The 21,596-nt window shown below is 39.6% G+C and overlaps 1 protein-coding gene across 4 annotated transcripts in view; it reads right to left on the minus strand.

Moving 5' to 3' along the window:
• Positions 1-20,069, minus strand: part of LOC114473276 (mucin-5AC) — a 48,933-nt gene extending 28,864 nt beyond the window's left edge. For all 4 annotated transcript variants that reach the window (XM_028462791.1, XM_028462793.1, XM_028462790.1 and 1 more), the window contains exons 1-2: positions 19,529-20,069; positions 1,733-5,371 (exon numbers count right to left, since the gene is read on the minus strand). In XM_028462791.1, the coding sequence (XP_028318592.1) occupies positions 1,733-4,626 (2,894 nt within the window). In that variant the 5' untranslated portion in view covers positions 4,627-5,371; positions 19,529-20,069. The remainder of the gene's footprint in view (positions 1-1,732; positions 5,372-19,528) is intronic.
• Positions 20,070-21,596: the final 1,527 nt, after the last annotated feature.

Consider the following 21,596-nt stretch of genomic DNA (forward strand, 5'->3'; position numbering starts at 1 on the left):
CAGTCTGTTATGTAAAACCATGAGTCACTACATCGCTCCAGGCATCAAATAAAACTTACAAGGTAAAAGTCATGCACTGGAGCCATTAGTTAACACTCGACACTCACTTGAGCATGCAATTGTGAGTCTAAAGGTTGCGAAGTCAAATGCTAAAATGTTTGTATTGTGTTAGGACAATGTTGTCATTAATAATTATGTTAAATTTAGCCGTTCTCTTAGCTCTGTAATGTGTCGTGTTTTGGTGTCATGAGGTGGGATAATTTTCTAAGGAGCTTATAATGTAGGAAGAGGTTTAATTAAAGACTGGATGAGAACGATAAAAGCTTTACACTAACAGGCATAGAGCGCCTCATTTAAAGCTACTAAATTCCAATTCCTACTTGTATGATGAAATAGAAAATATATGAACAACCAAATTTTTGTTTAGACTTTTTCTACATGCTGAGATTTGGTACAAGCATCACAGATGTGAACAAACGGACTGGTTTCTATTCATTTTATTTTATTCTTATCTCTGCCACTCTTGCAGCCATGGAGTTGTATGAATATTATTTATAGATATTGAGTCCCTTAAACACACTTGCAATTTGCTTGTTTTTTTATTACGAATAATAACTTAACAACTTGTGGGATGACTCTTTTAAAATATATACTGTATATTTTCAGATTTAATGTAGAATTTAAAAACAATTTGTACTGTGATATTTGACAAGCTTCCCCATACTGCAACATTTTTACATTTTGTGTGGCATTGACCAGCTATCATGACAGCATTGGGAATGTTGACCAAATATGAGCATTAACATTGGAAAGAACAAAGGGTTTGTGTGTTTTGTGTTGTTGTTGTTGTTTTATGTATTTTTTCTACTATTTTATGTTTTTGAAACTCCTTTATAGTATATTTGTTGGCGGTTTGTGGGTTTTTAGAGTCACTCTGTGTGTTTTTGCTCTTCCCAAGTGTGTTATGAGTCATTTTGTGTGTTTGCTATTTTTGTGTATTTTTCTGCTGCCATTTTGTATTTTTGGAAATGTTTTGTGTACTTTTGTTGTCATTTTCTATATTTTTTGTCATTCATGTGTATTTTTTGTTGTCCTTTTGTGTATTTTATTACAATTTTGTATGCATTTAAAATATTTTTTGTAAAATTATGCATTTTTTTTCTCTTTGTATAATTTTGTTCTACTTTTAGGAGTCATTTTGTTTGTTTTATTTTGGGGGCCGCAAAAAATTAGTCCGAGGGCCGCATGTGGCCCCCCTCACCACCAATTGCCCAGGGCTGAGATAAGCTGTTGTTAAAAACTTAAAGGGGCACAAATTATCTTACACATCATTTGTCTTGTTTAGTAGCATAATAAAACAACTTATACAAAGAGGGAGTAAATAAGAAAAAAAAAAAACAGTTTGGTGATTTTAACTGTTTTGTTATTTATATACTACATATGGCATTATATACAGTACTGTAAATATTGTGCATCCCAAACCCTGGGCCACCCACTTAAAGTCTTATGAGTTCTGGTATACTGATTTGAATTCAATAGTGTAAAAAGCTATCGCGCCAACCCATTTCAACAGTTTAAATGTCAGCAGTTCCAGCAATTGATTGAGGACGCTGTTAGGTAAATGTAACAATCTAAAAAAAAAAGCTGATTGGTCCAAAATGTGTGGGTCAAATGTGCAAACACTACCTCATCATTATGTAAAATGCCCCAGTGAAATTAAATATTGTCTCACCCGTCTTTCTCTGCTTCCTTCTTTTCAAGATCTTGAATTACATCCAGTAGGACCTTAATGGTGTTCTGGCTTGTCTCCAGAACCCCTTCCAGACTGTGCAGATGGTTCTGCAGGCTTTTGATGTCATGTAGAGGTCCATTAGGACTAAGGAGCCTTTCTGTCACCCGTGCTGGGTCCAGTTTACACCTGGCCCCTGACACCAGCCCCCCCAATATTTCCTGGACCTGTCTTAAAGTGTCAGCTTGAGTGGCAGTCAGAGGTCCAGCTGTTGGCTGTTCCCCAGGCGCAGAGCAGCGTCTTGCTCTCGGGCAGCCTTGCAGATTTGGAGGGATAAAGTTGCTAGGAGTGTGGGGTCTTCCACTAGCTCCTGAGCACAGCATTTTGTGTAACACCCCAAGGTGAGCCTGGGCTGAGCTTAGACAGCTGGGCTTAAAAGAGGCCTTGGCAGGGGAGGAAGTGGAGGACGGCCTCTCTCCCTTCATCACAGCGACTGGTGGAGTTTGAGCCCTGTGCTTCAGAGAGTTTGCTCTTTCGCATCGCTTGGGCGAATCTGTACATTTGGTATCATCCCTTTTCTCCTTCTCTTTGCTTTTCTCACTTGTCTTAGTCTCTGACCTGAGTATGGGAGTTCGAAATGTGGGACCAGGTGGGTCAGTTCCCTGTTTTCTTGGTGTATAGGGTGGAGGTGGAGGTGGAGGAGGAGGAAGTCGGATGCCCCGTTTATCCTGAGCACTGTGGGGGGCCTGGGAGGGAGGAGTGTATGGTGGAGCAGGGCGAAAGGTGGAAGAGTAAAGAGGAACCACTTTTGTTGGTGTTGCACAGGATTTAGCATTTGGAAGAGTGGATACAAGTGTTTGTACAAGTGGAATGGGTGAAGTGCAAGATTTTATTTTGGGGACTGGGGAGGAATAGGGGGTTATTCCTGTCTTGGCAGATGAGGCATTTTGCTGTACTTGACATGGGATGTTACAATGAGAAACAGTTTGTATAACAGTTGCATAAGTGGGTGCATTTGTGTTTATGTGAGGCACATGAGGAACAACTGGATGTGTAGTTGTGTAATATGATATGGAGGTACATGACATGGCAGTTTGAGTTACAAATGTACAAGGAGCTGAATTCATTATCGATGTAGAACTTGATACAATTTTTTCTGGTGAATGTGATGTATTTGGAGTTATTGACACATGAGCTATGGGGTCAGGTAAAGTCGCAGAAGGGGTTATAAATGTGCAGTTAGAGGAGGGACATTGAGCTGTCACTGGGGAAGGAGTGGAGCAGACCAACACTGAACTAGTGGTTGTTGGTGGGGACACAACAGTGTAATACGGGATGGGAAACTGGGTAACAGCTGGTGCAGATGTGGAAGATGTTATGGGTGGTGGTGGGATTGTGCAAGCTGGTTTGGTTTGAGGGGAGGATGGGGGCTTTGCGCAGTGTTCAGGGGTTAGTGTTGTTGATGCTTTAGGTGGGGGAGTTGGACAGTAAGGCACAGTAGCTATTTGAGTGCTGGGAGGGTCTTCAGTTTCAGGTAGAGGTGCAAGAGTCTCAGATTGATGTTGGTCTGAGCTTGGTGATATTGTCACAGTGGGTGAAGCATCAGGGCTGGAAGTCTGTGTCTGTGTAGTGCAAGGTTTATGATCAGGAGACAAGGAAGGTGGAGAGTCTGTTTGGACTTGCGTGGTGCACTGTTCAGAATCGGGAGGTAGGACAGAAGAAGAATTAATGCTTTGAGTTTGGTTTGTGCATTGTTTGTCAGTCAGAGTTGAAGACTGGGGTGGAATTTCAGTTTGACTTTGGGTGGTGCAGTACTGTGATATCGGAGGTGGTGAGGAACTCTCAGTTTGGACTTGAGTGGTACAGAGTTTTGTGTTTGGGGTCAATAGGGTAAGTGCTGGGCTTTCAGTCTGTGTTGGCGTTGTGCAGTAATGCACTTCTTTTCCAGGGTCACTTGTCGTCCTGCTTAGCCTCTTTCTCCTTCTAACCACTGAAGGAGTGCTGCTACCCTGGCGCTTGGAACCATCTCGGCAGGGTACAGATGAACACTGGCATGGCTCAGAGTTAGGAAGGGCTGAGGATGAGAAACTGTGCTTTGAGGTTTTCAACACAGTAACAGCCGACTTCAGTTCTGTCCTGGAACTTTTAGACCTGCGTTCAACAGCAGTTTGTTCCCTAGCTCCAGAGGCTCCGTTTTGATCCTTGGACCCAGTAAATGAAACGTTGTTGTGTGCAATGTACTCGTCTTGAGAGTCGTGCTCATCGTCACCATCTACACCAACTGAATCTCCCAGGCTGTGGCTTCGAGTGTGAGTGGAAGAGAGGGGCTGGGGCTTTTTTAGGCATGGAGAAGTCTGAATGGCTGTGCTAGTGCTTGTACTGGGTTTGCGCGTCATTGGCAAAGTCAAGGAGTTAGTCTGTGGTGGAGCCCAGCATCGACGTGTAGGACCAGGTGTCAGTGGGTGTGGAGGTGCCCTGGCTAAAAAAGCAGCCACGACTTCAATTGTACTTGCCATGTCTCCACGCACAGCTCCCACTACAGAGGTTTGACCTGGTAGACCTGCACTTAGTGGCCTGTCCCTGTCTGTCCATGGCTGGACCGACCTGCTGTTGTGTTTTCTAAACGGATGCGGGCTGTCACAGTCCTTGGCAGGCTTCTGATGGCTATTGTTTTCTCCTGTCCCACTGTTGCCACTGCTGCTGCTGCCATCCTCCAAGTCTTTAAAGCGAACCTGGTGCGTGCGGTTGCGACGCCGCTTGAGGCGACTCTCAATGTCCGGAGAGTCCCGGTTTAGCAGCACAGAACGCACAGTCATTGTCCCAGGCAGCTTATCTGCCAAAGTGCTCTTGCCGTTGTTTTGGCCCGTGAGCAAGTGGTTGGGCTCTTTACTCACCATTTCTTAGGCTTCTCTCCCTCCCTGAGCATCCACTGGCTCTGCAGGCAGTTGGCTTTGGAAAGGCCTTTTTACGTTAGTGCTTGAACAAGGAAAGCATAACTACATGCTCATCACAGCACAATATAGCTTTCTTGTAAAAGACTGTGTTTAGCTGCTAAGGCTAACCGAGGAGCATGGGGTTCATTTGCATGTAAGATTGTCCTTAAGAAAAGTCAGAATAAAGAATTTACCTTTCAAGGTAAAATCAAGCACAGAAAGTCAATAGTCAGAATATTTCACTCAGAGAAAGGCTATCTGGCTGAGCCTTTCAGATGTATAACCTTTACACTCGTACAAAAATAAATATATGCAGCATCAAATACTCTTTAAAATAAGCATGTCCATATGGTATGATGTCCTCTGAAGTCGAGCACTTTTGCTTCTTATTCCCATTTCTCTTTAGCTTTCCTGGGAAATTAACTCTTATCAGAGCCCAGAGGATTTCTATATAGAAGACTGGAAAAAGCATGTACAGCTTGTCCATCTCTTGCATGTCCATCACATTGGTGTCTTTCCCACTCCACCTGCATTGCCCTCTGGACAGTCAGAAGATTGATTGGCCAACGTATAGGAGAGCCCTCCGTTTCTTCCCATAATGGTCTTTGTCTTTGGTTTCCCTTCTAATCACTTTCTCTCGTTCTGTGTTTTATCTTTTTCTCCTCTTGGTTCTTCCCTCAGTGACTCATTTTCTCGGACTGCAAGAGCTCTTAAAAGAAAAGAAAGGAAAAGAGAGTGAGATGTAGTTTGTATTAATATTGCATTTCCATTTAGACACCGCAACCGATCCTTCATGTAATGAAGAAGATATAAGATGGGGGAGTATTTTATAATGCATGTTACACTGATAGACACAAAATAAGAGAAGACACCAGTTCATAAGCAATGAACAACCACTCTGTGTATCATCATAGGTAGAGGAATTTTAAATTCAAATCAGAATAGAAACAGATTCAAAACAAGCGAAACGAGATTGTAAATAAAGCCTATTCACAGTGGTTTAAGGGGCTACTTGTTGCATTGTTTTTTCAAGAAGTATCAACGCAGTAGCAATGCCAGTCTACTCATAATGTTTATTAATACTTCTGAAGAGTCATCTGCTGTTTGTGCCATATGGATTTGTTCTTTGTCATGTGTTTTATTAGTCTATGGGCCTGTCATCAGTCCTAGACGATCTGCCATGGTGACATCCTTTCTGATTCATCTGTTCACTTTGTGGCAGTTCTTCCACCATGCTGTAATTCGGAGTATGTTTTCGTCACTCTGACTCTGCGCTGAGTTTGTGACAAATTACAGCCCTCGGACGTGCATGTATACATACATCACTTCTATTTCCTGTCTGTGTCACTGGCAGTCAGGCTTGATGTTGTCATTGGCTTGGTGCAATCTATAGATCTGTTTCTTGTTATCTCCTGGTGATAACCGCTGACTCTGACAGGCTGGGTTTGTTTGTGCGTGTGACTGCCCGTTACTCGCCGCTCTTCCGTGGGAGGGGTAATTAGTGACTCCTTCACAGCTTTCAGGTTATTTAGGGAGAGAGATACCCGAGGGGCTGCCACTTTTATTTACATCCACTGTTTTCCTTTTTTTTTTTTTTTTATTTCTCTGGCTTTGAAAAGCAGGATCTTCTGTCAACTACTTAAAAAAATAATGGTCATTAAGACTAAAGACACAGGAAACAGAGCCTTAGGGTAAAAAACCTACCACACAATAATCACTATACTTGGATATATAATAGATTCACAGACAAACCACTGGATATTTTACGTTCTGACCAATTTCATGTGTAGTAAGAGTAGGGATGCATACCGAGAACAGGTATTTTTTGGTACCGGTTCCAAATTCGGTCGGTACAGGAGGACCATTATGATTTTGGACAAACGATACCGCTATCGGTATTTTTATCCCGCTAACCGTTTTATTATGATGCAGGCCGTCGACAGCAAACGAGGGCAAATGAACATGACGGCAGAAAAAAGAGAAAAATATCATAGGGTCTTTACAAGGTTCATTCTGAAGGATCTACAGCCAGATGTGATGATGACTGAGGTTGTGGCTCAGAAAGATGATGATGAAGAAGAGAACGATGATGATGTAACTCAGACATCTTTATGTGCTCTTATGCTGTGTTGCAGTAAAAAGCAACAAACTTGACTACAAAATATGTTATGACTTAGTATTTCAGCATCCGAAACCTGCCCCTGCACTCTGACAACTCTTTGCAGAAGAAGAGAGACAACTGCAAAGGCGGCTCAGTCAGCAGCAGCACAGTGCACCACCAATTCGAGAAAGACTCAGAAAAGAAATGTCAGTTTACTGAGGTCTTCCCCCTATCCCTACTGACCATGACCCTGTCCACTGGTGGTGGGGTAAGACAGACACACTCCCCCTACTATCACAGCTGTCCTCCAGCTACCTCTGTGTCCAGGCTTCTTCAACAGAGAAAGTCAACATTTGGTTTTCCTAAACAAAAACTGAAGCACCACCTCTACATAGTTCTGTTTACATATATGTTTATTTGCAGCCTGTTGGGTTGAAGCCAAGGACTTTGTTCATCTTTTCTCTGTTATTTTTAATCTATTTTTTTTTTTACTTATAAAAAGCACTTTAGCTTCTGTTGAAGCATTGCATTCCTTTAAAGGCACTTTATCAGCATCACAGTATGCATGGTGTGATACTACTTATTTTGGTGGTACTGTGCACTACAAAAATAGTGGACTTACCAAAGGTTGAAAAGGCACGTGTTGAAAAAAGTCTTCCCTGATGTGAGATGTTACGTTACATTGTTTGTTACCCCCTCTTGTGTTAATAACAATGGTATTAAAAAGAATATTGTCACGTCTTTTATTATACCAAATTACATATAGTTATACCAATAAGGGTATCAATAAATATCGGCATCGATAAGGAGTATCGGTATCGATAACAAAATACCGTACAATATACAGTACATCCCTAGGGAAGAGCGCCCTAACTCCGAGATACGCAATAGACCAAATACAAATTGTCTGATGTCCACAAGATTTTACCCAAAACTTGTAACAAAAGACAGAAATACTTCAAAAAACGTTTATCTATAGCACGTTATCAATCCACTTACATGAAAAAGTTTCACTCTAGCAAACGTGGCTCAGGTGGTGAGGGATCGTCTTCTGAATGAGAGGTCGGGGATTGAATTCCAAGACTATGCCTGTCTATGTGCCAAAGTCTCCTTGGTCAAGACAGTCAACCCCAATTGTGTTTTCACACCAAGAACCAAAGAAGTGTTTTACCTGCTCTAGGATTCATTTTTCTAAATAGTCCGATTCTTTTGGGCAATGTGAACATGCAAACAAAGACTAGAGTGCTCGTTTTGGGCAAACCTGAAGAGCTTCCAATTGAAGACTGAAAGAGATTCAGTTATGCAGTGAACACAAACACTTTGGACAAAAACAGGATGTTTGAAAGATGATGTAGAGTGCGCGGCATTGTGGGTGGGCAGGATACCAGGTACGGCCTGAAACAAAACTGAAGCAATTTGTTGCTGCTCCATTTTTGACCAATATATTCAGAGAGAAGTCCCCCAAGCAACTAGCCTATGCAACTGCATCAGAGGCTGTTTAAAGTGGGTCAAAAAGTGAATATAAACTGAGTCAAATCAAGGTGATAAAATTATCAGTTGTTCTCCACCTATTTGGCCATGCCTGGGAGTGAAAACACCCTAAGTTGCTCCCAAAGGTAGACTAGTGCCTCTGTTCCATTGCTGTGTGAATATAAGTGTAAATGGGTGAATGTGCTGATATTGTAAAGCACTTTGGGACTACTTCGGGGGTAATAAAAGAGTGAGATAAGTCCATTTACACTTTCATTTTCACCTTGATGGATGTTTTGTCCCTCAGTTCACCTCTGATAGAATCCCTCCTCTTTCCCCCTTTTTACAATATACCCATTTTGCTCTTTTCTTCACTCTTCCAATCCATTTTGAGTAAAAAGCACTCTACGTTCAACCTTCAGCCTGACAGATCTCCACTCGGTTTCATCTAGCCACCGTGTGGCTATTACCCGCGCTCGCTCATTCTATTGGGTGTCATCCTGAGCATGCCCTTCCTTCCATCTCTGCTCCATCTGGTCCATCTGCTTTTTTCTTCCTCTATCCCATCACTTGCATCTTTCGCTCCTCCTCCATTGCTTCTTGCTCTGCTGCAGTCTCTCCCGCTGCTTCTTTTTTGGCTCACCAACCCCTCCTCTGCCCACTTCCTTCCCTCACAGTCTGCAAACTACCCTTGGATCAAAATTTATGCTGACAGTTTAATGAATCCAGACCTTCTTAATGCAGCATGGGCTCACTCCCGGGCTTGAGGCCGGCCCTTTTCCCACATGTGACATTTCCATGTTGAGCTTTATTGGCAGACAAGAGATAAATCACCAGGCAAGAGGAGGAAGGTGTGCAACTGCATAATGCCAGCAAGGGTCATAACTCTTCTAGGTTATTATTTAAGATTTACTCTATCCTCGCTGCCTTCCTACATCTCCGCTGTGAATCTATGCTTTACTCTTTTTTTCCCCCTGTGTGCTTTTTTATGGTTGCGTATGTGTGCAATGATGACGCTAAGGTCACATCTGATCTCCCTGTGCTAAGCCGTGCTGCTGCGCTGACTCTATAGAGCATATTGAACGCATTCAAATTACAGGAAGCGTAGACTTTTACTTGCATGGATGCAACAATTTTCGGAGAATGAGTCTTTCAGGGATCCCAAAAAATGCATCATTGCCTGTAATACACTTCTGGGTCTCACAGTGGTAAGGAGGTGGAAGATGCTCTGTATTAAATTGTTATGGAAAAGGCATGTCAGATGGAATTGTCTCGGCACACTTGAATCTGTCAGACACGGCTGACATGAAGAAGTGGCAAAAAGAAGAAGAGGAAGGAAGGAAGAAAAAGGAGTAACATGCTTGGGTATATTTAGAGATGCTATGAGACAAAGAGAGAGAAGCAAGAATGTGATTAGGAAGGCGACAGGCAGGCAGAGGTACAGGGACATGGGAGCAAAGCAGGAGGGAGCAACCCCTGGCAGCAGAGGAAATGTCATGGTTTGGGTTCAGTGAAGTGGTAAATCAGGAGCATCAGCGTGTCAGGCCATTTAAGGGGGAAGTGGAGAGGAACTAAAAAAAAAAAAAAAAGCTATATGATCAATTATCGGTCCTGCGAGCAGAAGGAAGCTCAACGATATACAGCTCATAGAACAGATGTAACATTTACGAGCCGTAGTGATTTTTTTTTCCACCCTCTTTCTGCTTTAAGAAAAACTTGTTGGGAATTGCCTGTGGCTAAATCTCTTTTTTGTAAAGCACCATGTGTGCAGTACAGCAATGAAAACAAATATCTAAAACATATGGGTGTTCTTTATTTTCTAAAAGACTATAAGCCTTGCTGGTCAGTCATTACTCAAAGCTATTTCAGGAGTGGGGAAACAAATAGCTCCCTCGCTGCAAGCAAACATCATAAACGGTTGAAAACTGTAACCATGACTTATGATCATAAGCTCATTACCACAGAAAGATGAACTGAATGCCAAAGCAAATTTAACATATTTCCCTATCACATATTGTAATTATTAGAATTCATGTTTTTTTATGCATACTTTTGCTGATGTATTTCAAATACCTCTTCATTGAAGGGTGCATGTAGTAGATTTTTACTGCAAGCTCCAGAGACGTAAAGAGTACTAATTTATCCTACTTAAGTAAAATGTTACTGGATTGAAATTTTATTCAATTATGTCATACATAAAATACTCAAGTTCAAGTAAAAGTAGCAAACAGTACTCAAAGTAAAAGTTACTAGTTACTTTCATCCCCCCATGTCTATTTTTGGTAATAAGTCTTGCCACGGTTCCCTTGCATACAGTAAACATCTCATACTGTATATAAACTTAAAAAGAAGACTAAATCTAGCACAATTGGAACATATTTTCAACAAAGGCATCTGTATAAAATAAAGGCGGGCAGACACTGTTCGATTTTTTCAATCGTTGTACTCAGCTCCAGCTCACGATTCATGTTCTCACACGTTACGAACCGACACGACCTGACTGCTCACACTGTATGTCAGAGTATTGTTTCCAGGTATGCAATGAAAGAAGGAGGAGGAGGAGGACGACCACGACGACAACCAGGACCAGGACAGACATGGACAGTACAGTCCGTCAATTTTACAGCTGTCCTACGGGATTCGCACATGCACAGTGTGAGAGTTAGAGGTAAGCCAATCTGTGGCACAGCTTCAACAGTGGAGCGACCAGGATCTCAAACATGTTTGAGAGGTGGGGAATCGAACAATTTCAACATTAGTGCTACTTTGTATTTCCATGTATAAATGATATAAAAGTATGTAGTACCGGTATGTAATGCACTGACAATATCCATGCAATAGGTGACAGACAGGCACAATATTTACCTAATTTGGGGAAATTGTCAAATAATTTGAGGATTGAGCAGTACTTTCGAAAAAGTTCTACTTACAAATAAAACTGATAAAAGGTTTTATTTTGGTTTTTTATGTTTTATTTTGCATGGATACCAATATCTATGTTTGGATATAAGGCATTGATGTAAAATTACTCCCGATTTCTGTTTAATTTCAATCAATAATTTCCATGAAAACTTTAATTTTTTTTTAAATTTCTGAGCTTAAGTTTGTTTTGTAAAAGGGTATTGTTCTCCTAGCTTAACAGCAGGCTAAGCTAACTCCCATAGTGTTCATATATACATAAGCTAGCCGCTATATGATGTCTATGCTAACTCCAAGCTAGGAGAAACCCATGCAGTTATGGTTTTACACTTACATTGCTTTATTTCTTTCAGCCTCTTTAGTTACTTAAGCTACTTAAGTAATGTATGTAATTTTTGATCAGAAAACAGAAATCATGGTTCTCACACAACTTGGATACTTGTTTTCTCAGTGACAGCAGCGATAAAAACCTTTTTAAAATACTAATTACATTAATAAAATGTTTGTTTAATGAGGTAATAATAGGTTAACATGACAATTTGATATCAATATAGATTTCTTTGTTCTGTAAATATACAAATATATTTAATTTACTGCTCAAAAATATAGGCGGAGAGAACTTTTTGTGCGGCAACATTGTGAAATGTGAAAACTGTGAGTCATGTAGCCGTCACAAACTGAGGAAATGTCCGATTTTTCATGCTTATCATCAAATGAAATGATACAAACAAGCACAAATTAAATTACTATTCCTAATGTATGATATCCAAAGCAACACCGTAAATGCAGCTGTTATCATTCATGTCAGACTCACATATATTAGTATCGAGATGTAAATGAGTTTATAATTTTGTACTTGTGTCTATTTAGCTCACTTACAGCAAGCAGGCGTACTATGCAGGCACAATTACCACAACCGTGTCAATAATGTCCATAACGTTGTCCTTTTCCTCTATGATCAAAATATAGGTAATTATTAATCAAGATGCAACATTCACACTGAGCATATTTGTAAAATCTCTTTAATCACACGTGTACACAAAAACCTCAAGTGAACTAGATTTACGTTTTAGTGCATTACAAACAAACACTTGTATTGGATTGATTAAAATACAACCAGAAACACAGTTAAAATCAGAACGTTTAGATGCTAAAGATTATTCAGGAGGTGGCGTTTCTTTCGGTCTGCTCGGTATATAAAATATCTGTATTAATATTAAGTAAATAAAGTAAATTGCCACCAGAATCCCCTCCTTAATACATTTTTGATCCAACACCAAAAACAGCAGAGATCCTAAAAGAGCTGAGTCGTTGGTGCATTTTAGATTAGCTTCTGATGTTTTCTCAGAATTACTGAAAAATGCTGCTTTTGCAGCCCACAGCAAAACCTGTCGGTAATAGTGCATTAGAATTGATTGGGTATATAACCAAATTTGTATTTGGGGGGGTCGTCATTTATATGGCTGTATTCCAATGCTCTGCAAGGTTAAATCTCCTAAGCTCAGGTAGAGAATCCTTTCAAAAACATTCATTACAGTTAGTGTGGCTTCTTCAAACAGTTTAATGCAAAGATGGTTGCATTATTAGTACCAGAAACATTAAATCCTCTTCATATTCAATCCTAACCTTAATTTTTTGCTTTTTATTATGATAAACATACTAGGTAAATAAACAAAGTTTTTGAAAAAAATAAATAAAAATGAGTGATGGACTTCAAAATTTGCAATCTATCTATAAAAGTAAGAATGTTCTGTGTGCATGTGTGTGCGTGTGGAGCAAATATCTCCCCGAGGCGGTGCCTGTTCAACTTCACACTTTGTCAATGGCTTCCAAATACCCAGAGTGTGCGCATCTGTTATTTCGGAGAAATTTGGTCATTTCCAAATGTTCATTTTTATTTTACTTTGCCTGGACGGCACATTCAAGTTTGCCCAGAAGTGAAACCTATTCAGCATTTGACCTCAGCGTGTGAGGGGGCGCTAGTGCACCATCTACATCTATTTCACTGCAAAGCTCCTCACAATGGTGAGCTGGAGTCACGTGTGCGACCAGAGCCAATCACTGCGCACACAACCAAGCAGACACGGACTGTAAGTGAGAAAGAGGAAGATAGTTTAGGCCGTAGAGGGGCATCTGAGTAGCTGCGCTCACACTGATAAACTAGCAAAGCTCTCAAGTCTCACTGATTGGGCCTGATGTGAGTCACTGATGTGTGTGCATGTGCGTGATGAAGTACGTGTGTGTGTGTGATAGTGTTGTGGTGGTCAAGACCGGCCTTGGTCTCGAGACCAAATTTTAAAGGTCTTGGTCTCTGAAGCATTTTGACTCGTCTTGTCTCGGACTCGGGCTGCCCGGACTCGGGATTTTCCATCAAGACCGTTCGAGACCAGCACTAATTCCTGCTATTTTAAAACTTTTTTATAATGTGATAACACTGAGAAGAACGAGATAAAACAATCCTTTATTCATTATTTAATCCATCCCGTATAATGACCACAACCTTCCTTAATGTGACTGAGTGACGTGTGTGACACACTCATACGTGTGTGGCTACGGTGTCAGTTTGGACCGCGGAGCGCAAGGGAGATATGAACTAATCACCGGTAAAAATCCCAGTAAAACTCCAGAAAACAATCACCAGTAATACATATTATCTCCCTGGTAAAGACAGTAGCTCTAACAACAGGTAAAATGATAAACTGATGATATTACAGCCTGTGAAGGCTGGATAGGGGACGCACTTACTCTGCTTCTGGGTCCTAGTGCCAGCTGAGCTGTGAAGCCTGTTCCGTTTACCGTGTGTACTGAGGTCCGTGTGTGTTTAATAAGTCTGTGTGTGTCCGTGTGAAAGTCTGCATGTTTATGCTTCTGTCCATCCACTCTTTTCATTATATCCATGTCTGAACTATTGATTGATTTGTCACATGACTGTTCCAGGGTTTGAGTTTGTTTTATTTAGTTTCACATCTACCTGTAGCTCTATGTTTTTTACACTGCTGACAACTTGTTTGTAGTTTTATTTCAGAAAGTTTCACTTTTACAGTTACAGTTAGAAACCTTTGTTAATTGAATATTGTAGTTACATTACAGCAACCAAATTAAACTATATCAGCTAAGTGAATTAATAAAAATAACCTGTGTAAAGGCTTTTTTCAAACAAAAACTTTATCTTGTGAAATCTGTGACCTGTTGACCTGCACAACTCAAAGAATCAGAATCAAGAATCATTATTTCTTGGCAGAAATGCTTTTAAACACTTGCTGTACATTCAGCTGACATAAAAATCTTGTTTTCAAATATGTAGAATAATTGTGAATTTATCATTAGCAGTAGTAGTTTTAATATTTTAGTTAATTTTTTGCAGGCACCTTTTTTGTCCATCAAATGTATTTAAAATAAACTAAAATTAAAGAGAGAATGTTATTTAACTGTTGAACCTTGCCATCATTTTATTTATTTATAGATTTTTTTAAATTGAAAAAAAAAAATGTTTATGGTCTCGACTTGTCTCGGTCTTGGTCTTGACTCAGTCTCGGCTCCCGAAAGTCTTGGTCTTGTCTTGGTCTCGGTGCATTCTGGTCTCGGGCAAGTCTTGGTCTCGGATAGTGTGGTCTTGAACACAACACTAGTGTGTGAGCCACTGAGTCGCGAGTCACACACACGACAATGACACAAAATACACAAAACTAAATATTTATACACAAAATGACAACAGAAATACACAAAACCACACTAAAAAAGAAACACAAAATGACTCCAGAATCACACTACAATAGCAACAAAAAAGAAATCATTATACAAAAAATGCACAGAAAGACAACAGAAAGATACAAAAATACACATGACTCCTAAAAACATACATTACTACACCAAACGAAAAAAATATAAAGATGAATTAAAAAAACAACACATTTATCATGCGCATGTCCCATAGGATTATACTAGGGAAATCGCACACACTATTTTACTTTGCACCCGCAAATAAACCCCTTTATAACATTACAGAGTACAGAGTATGTAAACCTCTGTGTACATCTAATCTTCAAACACATACTCATTTGGCCATAATTGACAACTCTACTTAAGCTCCCACATGAATGCCTTCCAACAGGCACTGTTCTAGTAGCTTTAAATGCACAAATGTTTATTTGGTATTAGGGCTACCTTTTTGGTGAAATTGCAAATCTGTGGCAAGTATGGTTGATTTGTTGGGAATTGTAAAACCTTGCTTAAAAGTCTCTCCTAGTGTGTCTGGTTCTCTCATGTTTTCCTGCTCTACAGATGACCTAAAAACAAGCTAGCTTCAACAATGAGACTGGATGGAGCAGGATGGCATCTAAAAAAAAGCAGGACAGACAAGTTGGGCACTTTTGACACAAGCATCAACCCATTTTCCCGATTCAATTCGATTCCGATTATTGAAGTCTCCGATTCAAACCAATTCTCGACTATCAATGATTATCGAGTCGATTTTCAACTATTTCTGATTTTTGATATTCCATTTAACATCAGTCATTTGCTAAAATTATTGGACTTCTCTAGTGTAATTGAAATATCAAAATTATTATTTTCTTTTAAATTTAGTATTTCAGTATTTTAAAATAATCCAAACCCAAAAAGTCAGACAAATCATGAATCATTGTGTAAATCACCAACTAATTCAGTTGTAGATATTTCAGCTAGATATCTCCAAATATATACAAACATTCAATGAAACTCCACAATACTAACAGGCCTAACATTTTCCCCATGCTTATATCACATGATGGCAAAATTTTTAATGTCAAATTTAACATTTTTCCAAAATCCTGCTGTTTTATTCAAATTATTCCACAAAATGTCAACAAATTACATTAAAATTTAGCACAAAATCAAATATGTTGAAAGTAAAAATCCTACAGGGACTGATATCTGTCAATTGTTTTGATACTATCATTTTATAATTTATGTTTACGTGGAAATGCCAACTAGAGCACAATAATTAACCAATCATTAATTTCCTACCTAAAATCTGCGGCCCATTTAAGTACTTGGCCCCTGAACTAAAATGAGTTTGACACCCCTAATCTATGTGAACATTTAATAATAAAAGCGTGTGCGTTTGTGGAGCGAATATCTCCCCGATGCGGTATCTGTTGGACCCCAAATGCCACAAATGTGTGTATCTGTTATTTTGGAGTAATTTGGTCATTTCAAAACGTTTATTTTGATGTTATTTCACCCGGACGGCACATTCATGTTCACCCAGAAGTGAAACATATTCAGCTTTTGACCTCAGTGTGAGGGGGCGCTAGTGCACCATCTATATCTATTTCACTGCACAGCTCCCCTCCGGTGTGTGTGCCAGAGCCAATCACAGTGGCGAGCCAGAGTCACATGTGAGGCCAGAGCTAATCGCTCGCTGAAGACCTGGAGTAGCACCAGACCTGCAAAATGCAAACCTGCAAACGAGTGAGAGAGAAGAAGATTGTTTAAGGCTCTTTTACAAGTTTTGAGCTCCTGTGGACTTTTGTTTTGAGGAAACATACTTTTTGACTGTTCCTTATTTGGTGTTTACGTTTCAAAACGTTTATTTTCATGTTTGTTTGACCGTGCGCTGTTTAGACCGGACGGACGGGACCCGGAAGTTATTTGCTGGCAATGGCAGTGGCTGTGTTGAAAGCGAAAGTATGAAAATTTCTCTGTGGATACGGCATTATAAATGCTGATATTTTCACCACATGCTATATAACTAAATGCGCACCTTGGATGTACATGCTGAATGCACACAGAGCTGTTTAGAGAGACAGTTGCGACAACAAAAGAGTTCCCGGAAGTTTCAAATATTTCCTGCGGGTCCTTTTTTTTTTTTTTTCTCTCCACACACGCATTTTAACAACCTGTGACAGAGTATGTGCATGTGTGCGTGTGTGTGTGTGTGAGAGAATCCACGGAGGAGATGGAGAGAGTCCCACACGGTAACCAGGCACACACACACACCTCAAAATACGTCCCCACCACATATAAGGTATTTATAATAAAAATATACTAAATGAGTAAAACAAAACAAAAAATTAAACAATATTTATACAAAAAGTACACAAAGCAACAAAATAAATTCACAAAATTAAACAAAAAGGCTCCAAAAACACACAAAATGACTCCAAAAAACATACATTACAGAAAAATACACCAAACGACAACAAAAATATGAAAAATGACTCAAAATACACAAAACCAAATATTCATACAAAAAAAACACAAAATGACAACAGAAATGCACAAAACTGCACCAAAATATACACAAAATGACTCTAGAATCACACTACAATGGCAACAAGAAAACTACAATTATACAAAAAATGCACAAAAACACAATAAAAAGATACAAAAATTCACATAATGACTCCAAAAACACCTCTTTGTACATCCAACCTTCAAACACATACTCATTTGGCCATAAATGACAACTCTACTTAAGCCCCCACTATATAAATACATACTTCCGAGGGGCACTGTACTAGTATTTTGGGTATTTAAGAATCAATTCATGAAAAAAAAGCGACTAATCGATTTTCAATAAAAATAAAAAAATCACCACTCCTATCTATACATATCCAAATTTGAAGCATGGGTTAGTTTTCATTCAATATACAATAGAGTGTTTATAAGTTATTGGGAAATGTAATATTTTGCCTAGGGGTAGTGATACTGGCGCTTTGATTTCTATTAATTGGCTGTAAGAACTTTAGTGATTCTTTAATGATAGGAGGCTCATTTTGCATAAATAATAAATCTATAAAACATTGATCAAAGGGACAAGTCACTACACAGCAGGAAGGTTAGTCTCCATTGGAATGTGGTGCTACTGTGTCCCTGTCCAAACTAACGTCCCATCAGGCAATCAGAGTGCGTTAACTAAAAGTCAACATTTTACCATAAAGTCTTGGTCTGGTAAGTAACAAACAGGGCTGACTTAGATGGTTAAAGGGTACAAAACCAAATTTTCTCACACAATCTTAGAGTGAAAAAGTAAACTGGGAGATGGATGGCCTCTTAAGGCAGTGGGGAAGATGTAGTGAGTGTGAAACCAACAGCAAATACTTGTGTGCACTGTAGGACAGAAACAACAGCAAAGCATTTCTTCACATTATCAACGAGTGTCCACACATTTGCACCCGAATGCTATTGTATGCTTTTTTGGTTTTCAGTCCGTGTGCCTGAAGAACTGCATGATTGGTAATAAAATAAATAAATAATAATTTATTCAATAATAATGAAATAGACTAACCAGCAAATAAACTATTATCATTAGCTGGTTATAATGTATGAATGCATGATTAAGACTTTGATATGCATGAACCATTTGCGGAGATGCCTCCCTAGTGGTCAAAAGTTTTCATTGCAGTTTTCCCAAATTCATTCGAAAAAAAAAGTATAAAATTGATTCTAACATATTACTGTTAGTTTTATGTCACAGATGATAATTCTACCTCCGGTGTGTAGTAGAGAATTTCAGTGAAATGGTCCCTGACTTTTGAGACTTTAGGTTGGTTCTTCTGTTGCGCAATTCTTCTTCACAATGTAAATAGTGAAGCGATGCTGCACCCAACAGTTCATGTATGGTACTGCAGCAAAAATGAAGCAGATTTTGTCATGAATTTACAACATTAATTGACGTGTAGATGCAAATTTTTGTTGTCAACATTATTGTATTGTATATGTTACACATGTTGTGATTTTTCAAATTTAATTCTACTTTTTCTTTTGACACTCCCCACCCCCCACCGGCAAGAATCTCAAACTCTGCTTGTGGCGCGAACCCTTTCAGTTGATGCTTTGCAAAAATTAAAATTTTGTGCAACACACACACACACACACACACAAACACACAGATCCATACAAATGGGATTCCCTCACTTAGTGCCTTCTGCTGAAACTTTGTGTGCACGCTCACACACACGCACGCACACGTGCACTCCTGCTTGACACACGTCGTTCACATCTCTGCTAATGATGAATACAAAATGCACGCTGCAGGAACCTGCAAAGCTTCATCTTTGCCAGGTTTAAAAAAGCTGCAAAAAAGCTGCATAAGTGCCAGAGCTGCAGTCCAACATATCACACGTATATTTCTCTGGCTTCACCACACACACAGACACACGCACACATGCACAGGATATACCTCCATTGTCAAAGTAATTACGTACGCACATTCAGCAGCCACACACACACATGCAGGGACACATGCATGCATTGCACGCATGCAGGGATGGATGTTCAGTGGCATCCTGATTCGTTGGCTTCCAGAATGAGACAGTGAAGCACGGCAAACATGGTGATGCTATAAGAGAAGGTTAGTGTGGAGATGGCTGTTAGAATCTGAGTCACACATACCACATCTGTCTCTTCCTGATTCCTCCTCTCTCTGTGTTGTTCTCCTCTCCTTCGCTTCTCTTCTCAGCTATTCCTTCCTTCCCGTTGCTGCCTCCCATTCTTCCATCTCTCTGGCGTTCATGTTTTTTTTTTTTTTGGCTTTGCTTTTTATTCCCACCTCTTTGTCACTCACTGGTGCACTGTTTCCTCTTCTTCTTCTATTATGTGTCAGAGTCCATCTGCTCCTCTCTTTTCCTCCTCTGGTTGTGATCTTCTATCCCACTCTCCTCCCGTCCTCTCGTGGATTCATGGCTCACACGTGGGAATCTATTCTACCCAACTCTGCTGTGCTGTGCCTACCTTAGTAGTCTGAGCGTTTTTGCTGTGAGTGGAAGGGAAATGACAGGAGGGGGGGAGCAAGAAGACAAGAGTGAGCATACATGCTGTTTATCCCCTCAGATGCTCTTCTAGCTTTTTCCCATCTTGTTCCTTTTCCTCTCTTCCCCTCCTCCTCCTCTGTGCATGCAACTCTCTATCATGACCTCCTCTTCTCTGTGTCGCCATACAAGCACCAAGAACCCCCCCCCCCCCAAATTCTAGTAAAAAAAACAAGCAAAAGAAGAGGAGTAGTGGTGGAGTGTGGGATGGAAAATGTGAGGCAGTGGAAGGAGGAGCCAGTCTAATTAAAAAGCAGAGTATGTACAGCTGCAGAGAGCAAAGAGGAAAACAGTGAGGGGAGCAAAAGTGGTCCAGGGGCGTAACCAACGGAAACGGGAAGGAACGAGGCAGTCAGCGGGGGGGAGGGGGGGGGGGGCAACAAAAGGGCACGGGGTGTTAAGGGAGGATGGTGGTGGAAGAGACACGACAGCAAGGTCAGCTGGAGAAGAACGCAAGAAAAGGTCAGATGTGGAGAGAGGGAGAAGGAAAGGAGGTAGAAGAAATAGGAACAGACAGGTGGAATTATTCTACAGATATCTCCCCCCGTATGAGAGCTGGGGAGCCGTGACCAGCAGGATAATAGAGACACATGGACAATGGCCCTGTGGATCAGAGGCAGCTCCATTGTTACCGAAGGTTAAACAGCTTCTGTGCTTGTGCTTCAGGCCCGTGTGTAAGTGCTGTGCATGCAAATTTAAAAAAACAAACAAAAACAGCAGCTTGGATTAAATCATTGCCACATTCTCTTTCATTTCTTTCTTTTTGTGGTTCAAACATATGCGCTGCAGGAACTTGCTAACTTTGTTTAACCCTCATATTATCCTTGGGGTCAAGTTGACACTGTTCAATGTTTATCATTCAAAAAAAATATTTTTTTACTTTATATTTCTTGATTTTTGTTTACAAACATATGTAAATTTTTTTCATGTTTCTTTTGACCAGATTTACAGCAATATTTGTCAAATTTGTGATTTTTTATTCTCTTTTAAATGATAATGAAATCTAAATGTTAAATTTAAATGTCACATGTAAATATAAATGTTAAATCTAAATGCTAAATGTTAGATCTAAACGTTAAACCTAAATCTAAATGTATCAGGAACTTGCTAGTTTTGTTTATCACTCTTATCATGAAGTTGACCCCGTTCATGAAGTTGACCCCGTTCAATGTTTATCATTCAAAAAATAATAGTTGACTTTATTTTTTTTCTTTGTATTTCATTGCTTTCTAATTTGATGGGTACTTTTGATTATATGGGACGCCGATTGTAAAGTTGTGCATGAAATAAAATAAATAATCAAATAAAATAAACCGCAACTTCTTTTTTTCTTGTAAAAATATAATGTCAATGTTTAATCTAAATGTTAAATCCAAATCTAAATGTTAAATGCTAAATCTAGATGGCGAATTTGCATATTAGCTAAATATTTAGTTTCCCCATGACATTTACAGTTAACATTTAGATTTAACATTTAGATCTAACACTTTGTATTAATATTTAGATTAAACATTTATATTTAAATATATTATTTAGATTTAGATTTAATATTTAACATATAGATTTATATTTATAAGAAAAAAACGTCACAAATTTCACAAATATTGCAGTAAATCTAGCAACTTTACAATCGACGCCCCATATGATTAAGC

This window comes from Gouania willdenowi, chromosome 12 (assembly GCF_900634775.1).
Source record: "Gouania willdenowi chromosome 12, fGouWil2.1, whole genome shotgun sequence".
NCBI lineage: Eukaryota > Metazoa > Chordata > Actinopteri > Blenniiformes > Gobiesocidae > Gouania > Gouania willdenowi.